At 39.0% G+C, this 5,655-nt stretch overlaps 2 protein-coding genes across 2 annotated transcripts; one reads left to right on the forward strand and one right to left on the reverse strand.

Annotated features, from left to right (window-relative positions):
* Positions 1-1,308: 1,308 nt before the first annotated feature.
* On the forward strand, positions 1,309-2,906 carry SARC_12788 (hypothetical protein). Its single transcript, XM_014293098.1, has one exon. The coding sequence runs from the start codon at positions 2,234-2,236 to the stop codon at positions 2,882-2,884; it is 651 nt and encodes a 216-aa protein (XP_014148573.1). The 5' UTR covers positions 1,309-2,233; the 3' UTR covers positions 2,885-2,906.
* Positions 2,907-4,729: 1,823 nt separating this feature from the next.
* Positions 4,730-4,980, reverse strand: SARC_12789 (hypothetical protein; the record flags this gene model as incomplete). Its single annotated transcript, XM_014293099.1, has 1 exon — positions 4,730-4,980. A coding segment is annotated over one exon (251 nt), but the record flags the coding sequence as incomplete, so codon positions are not given.
* Between the last annotated feature and the right edge of the window lie 675 nt (positions 4,981-5,655).

The raw sequence follows: 5,655 nt of genomic DNA on the forward strand, positions 1-5,655 counted from the left end.
ATGCCAGTATGCTATTCCACTGTTCATAAACTCATCCTCTAGAGCGGAATAATCACCTAGTCTTGGATGAGATATATCAGGATTGCCCAAATTGAAAATACCATCGTAAGGTTGTACACTGAATGCTTCGCCAGTTATGTTTGTGAATAACCCCTTTCAACAATCTGAAGATCAAAATACGCCATACTGGGGTCTGAAATAGCCGGGCCTCCACATTAGAGTCTTGTATATAAACGTACTTTTAAAAGTACGTAAACTTTAGTTTCCTTTAATGGGGTTTAACGGTTTTTTTAATTAAAAATACCTTTTCCATTTTACATATCAGATATTTGGACAAGGCCATTAAAAGGCCTGATTCTATAATCGAACTATATTTACTTTCCAAATCTATTTATATCTGGATACTTCGGTAGCGAGATGGATCAACCGAACATAGGTTTCTAAGGACTATTAGCGTTGCTTAGTTTGTCCTCCGTTTAGCCAACCAGATGTGCCAGTCTGATGAAGGCTAGTCGGTATTTCTTGATAAGGGATAATAATATTTATTTCAAAAATGGCAAGTATGTATGATACAATGTAAGAACATATGGTATGGCTCTCATAGTCGCTGTAATGGTTCAGGAAAGATTGATGGGAGTCCGTGATTTGTAGATGCGTGACCATACTTCCGGGGTTTGAAGTTGAAATCTCCCCACACGACATCTGGTTGGAAACCGCCAATCTCGGGGGTATTCATGTATCGCCTACGAGGAACTCGAGTTTCCTAAATGTGCTCTTAATAGCACGAGGAACTTAAGTTTCGTAAAATGGTTTTTAATGGTTTTATTCATTAATACCTTTTCCATTTTAACATATCAGATATTTGCATGAGGTCATTAAAAGGCCTCAGTAAAATACTAAACATAAAGAGTTGGTCTAGTTCTATTAATAGAACTTTATTTACTTTCCAATTTTATTTATATCTGAATACTTCGGTAGCGAGATGGCTCAACCGAATATAGGTTTCTAGGGACTATTAACGTTACCTAGTTGATCCTCCGATACACCAACCAGATGTGCCAGTCTGATGAAGGCTAAGTCGGTAATTCTTGATAGTGGCAAGTTATTGGTTAAGACAATAACTAAGGACGTCAAGAGTAATTTTCTTTTTCCTTTTCTTTTTTTCCTAAAGATAGGATTTTATGAGTCTCTCGGATTCGCCCCAGAATAGAGCGACAACGAAACACTAAATAAAATCCCTTCGGCGGAAACAGTACTGAGAGGATTATATATAGGCAATGTCTCAGCCTCACAATCTCTCAGAGTATTGCTGTTGTCACGAGGTAACCTAATTTTACTAAACGTCTCATTTCGTTTATTTATATCGATATTTACACGATATTTAAAATTTACCTACGCGTTTATTTATTCGAAGGCATTGGTATCGCCTTTATTAAACCGAATCTTACATATACACCACGGCGGGTGGTCAAACACGTGTAAAGTCGGGAGCGTTACCATCTTTTAAACCTGTTGTGGACAATCTATCAGATGAACTTACAAAACCAACGCCGCAGCAACGTCGAGATGTTTCCGCCATCAGACAGATAGTAGTGTCATCTTCTTTTAGTTCAATATTTTCGTCCGGAAGATCGACACTTTGGTCCGCTACCGTACGAAATGCAGTGCTGAATAGTGTCGCACCCATTCTACAAACTCACATGGAACAAATACGCGACACTCCTACAGCTATACCACAAGCTGTATCTCTCACAAGTGCTGAGGTATTCATTGGGAGGCTGAGTAAAGATGATAGGCTATGAAACACGTTTACCGGAGAGCCATCAGTTGTTACTTTGCAAAGGCTGTTTAAATATTGGGATGCTATTGCACACTTGAACAAAATGCGACACTATAATGTGCGTGTACGCACAATGCTGGCAAGAGAACACTACTCTAACAATGTCAGTGTAGATGTTGACGAAGAGATTACGCCACCCCCAAATATGTAGGACGCAGATTTTACATTCAGACCCAAATGGGACAGACTGGACCTTTGTGAACAATTTATATGCTGGATAACACAACTTCGCTACAACCGTTATACCCCTGCTGACACATGTATTCAATTTGATATTTCACGCATACAGCCAAGACCGTGTATATTACTAGAACATATGCAGTAGTGGAGATTATACGTAAAAGCCAGTCAATACCAACAAACCGACAAAATGCAAAGCACGTCCAGCAACACATGTCTACAAATATGTGTCTTTTGACTGAGTGCAGTCCGTGGTTTTTGGACTGCACCGGAAAAAAAACTGAGGATCCATACAATATAGCACCTGCAATCCATACATATTTTCCATGGATAAGATGGGTGCAACTAGCAAACATTGTGGTTGCTATAGTCACAGCTCCTAACCCTGGATCCGCAACCGATAATTCCATTGTAAAAAATGATTGGTTTGGATATAGGCTATCGTGTGTATGTTGTAGTGCTGTATTTGTATTCGACAAAGGATTGACGGATAAGCACAAGCTAGAAACAGACGGTGTGCACGTAATTTGTCCCCGGAAGAAAGCCCGGGGACAAATTGCTTTTGACGACGAAAGAAAACACGGCGACAAACAAATAGTGGTATATCGCATCCACATAGAACGAAATAACGAAGAACTACAAAACCATTGCACATGGGATGGTGGAAGATTAACTCTTTCGAAGGTAGATTTGCATGTACAAGAATCGGAATGTATAAGAGGCGTGGTAAACTTAAAGCCTCCTATACATGACTGGTTCTTGCCATTAAATTACAGAATATCCCAACCAAAAAAGAGAAACATACCACAAGGAGCCGAAACTGTATCGCTGAAAAAGAAACGTGCTACACTGTCCAAGATATAAAAATAAAATATCTTATTCAATATTCAAGCGACTAATTATTTATTAACTACTGTTGTTGTCTTCATCTACCACCGCTTCGCCATTTTTTGTGCCATCCCAACATCATCATACTTTAAACCACGCGCAGGATATCTCACACTTTTTGTATTCGAGGATCTATAAGCTAAACATTTCTGTCTGTCCAACTTCTCTCTCGGTGTAGTAGATGCGCTACTATCTATTTGCTCGACTGGGGCGGCAACCCATGAGTTGTATTTAGACTGTACTACTGCCGTATAGAAATCTGAAGATTCTAACATATACGGCTCTACAACATTGATTGCTGGAATATTAGATACTATACTTGCTAAAATCCCACGATCTCTCCACGTATTCTTACGATCCGTACTGCCTGAGCTACTTAGTTCTCTCATCCTTTCAAGTACTGCCTGAATGTGTATGCACCCTTTTATGTAATGACAGGGTCTATACTTGGCGGGTATGGGTGTAGGGAATAAACATAGAGCGACATGTACCTCTTTGCAAACGTATCGCATGTGATTATTTTGACTCTCTTCAGTACAGATTAATCGAATAAGCATCTCTTGTGGGATATTATCCATACTTTTTCCCACTTTAGCAATAATATATAAAATTAAATCAGCTGATCCTGTCTCTGTGAAAGCGATTTTTAAGTCTAGTGTGCGTCATTTTTGCTGCTTATCCTGCCTGGTGGAGAAATACCCATCTTCCCGATCAAAGTAGTCTCTAATCACATCCTCCGTGACATCCTACATTTTCTTGGCTGTAATTCACTAGCTCCAATGTTGACATCTCAACCCTAAAATACTGATTACATAGTCTTCTGTATCAATAGAAGTGTAGCAGGATTTTGATGTATAGGTTTACAAGTTGTGGTTGCTATTCGAGAGTTAACATCGGCCGTGATATATGCGTATAACTGCCCCTTATTATATTTACGCGTTGAGGAATTGATAGACCGTGGGATGTAGAGTATTCTCGCAGCTGGATATTGCTCATAGCTCTAAAGTTGATTGGGGGCTTATTTCTCGTGAAGTTAGTGATTCTTCTTGATGTAGCAAACCTGAATCTCAACCCATTAAAAGCACTCCTAGAATTCAATTTTTGGTCCCCTTTTACCCAATAAATGCAATAGTTTTTACTCAGCACATCGTTTGCGATGTCATGGGACCAAGGTGTATACAATCCTGGTCCATACGCATTGGTATATGCTTCGTATATCGTAAGCTTTACACCTTGACCTTGATTTTTGTATGCTGATATAAATTGTTGGCCTTTAGGATCATAAACTGGCTGACGAAAAAAACATATACATAGTGTTGCGTACATCTTGTCTTCTATAAAACAATTTGTTTGGATCCGACATGTTGATGTTGTAAGATATCATCCACTGTTGTACGTCCAGCTCGTAAGTGTTTCAATTAACCCTTCACTCCAATACCGGTAGACGTTCTGTAATTGGTCTTTAACAGGCAAGCAGAAAAGAAGAGCATGTTATCTAAATCATACACACTCGTGTCGTGTAGTAACTTGTGCATGTTTGATGACCACTCTGCATCAGTGTTATTTCTCTCTATATATGCATCTAACTTCATACCCACATCGACGCGTTTGAATAATCTGCCAACTCCTCTGTATAAATTATTATCTATTATGATATTGTCACATAACAAGACAATATAGTCACTATCGTTACAATTACAATAGTCAACTAAACCACAACGCTGAATGTAGGCAATCTGCTGCTCGGCCTCCTGTGGAGCTAGAATGAAAGGTATGTCGTTTTCGGTGAGCATACTCATAACCATTCTTGCCGCCTGTAGATTATTCCTTATAAATACTCTCACCTTCATTAACGCCTTCGATCAACATGCGCTCCACTTCGGCGAGCGCATGCATGCGCTTTCTCAATCTCAATCCAACAGCATTCGCTCGTTTCGCACCTACTCTTTTACCGTCGAATACGGGTAGGACTGTATTTCCCTTACCCCAATTTTTAACTACATTTAACATTCGCCAAATATCTGTATTGAATCGTTCGTAACTGTCGTTCTTATTCTTAGAGCATATAATCTCTGTTGCGTGTACGTTTAGAATTATTTTTTTGGGCATGGACATATCTATTTATCACGCTATCTTCAATGTCAGTGAAAACTCCACAGGTGAATATACCCTCTGGTATATTCCCCAGTAGTGGGATCAACCCTTCGACACCCATATCGTAGTGTATGAAGGGATGTGAAAGCACACACCCATCATTTATTATGCGCACACGTGTAGTTTACAGTTTATTTGATTATTTATTGTCAGAGATGGTAGGGAAACGATAAGGAAAGCGATTTACGGACAATAAAAATTGATGACAACTATAAATAAAATCCGGGTTGAAAATGCCAACAAATTTCGTTCGCCGCTCCTATTGTCGACTCACTTGGCCCAAGCTTCAAACGGGAATTTACTGACCACTTCTTCCCATCAATCTTTCCTGAACCAATACAGCGACTATGAGAGCCATACCATATGTTCATACATTGTATCATACATACTTGCCATTTTTGAAATAAATAATATTATCCCTATTCTGAGTATGCACTACGCAGTTCATAATCAATTTTAAATTAACTAAATACAACACAAATCCCATGTTTTAAAAATAAACCAATTTGGATTTGGCATTGCAATTTTGTTTTTTATTGAAATAAATGTATTTACAGGCAAAAGGATAACTACCATGCCCTCTGGGGTACCCC

The sequence above is a fragment of the Sphaeroforma arctica genome (genome assembly GCF_001186125.1).
Source record: "Sphaeroforma arctica JP610 unplaced genomic scaffold supercont1.2584, whole genome shotgun sequence".
NCBI classification, from domain to species: Eukaryota; class Ichthyosporea; order Ichthyophonida; genus Sphaeroforma; species Sphaeroforma arctica.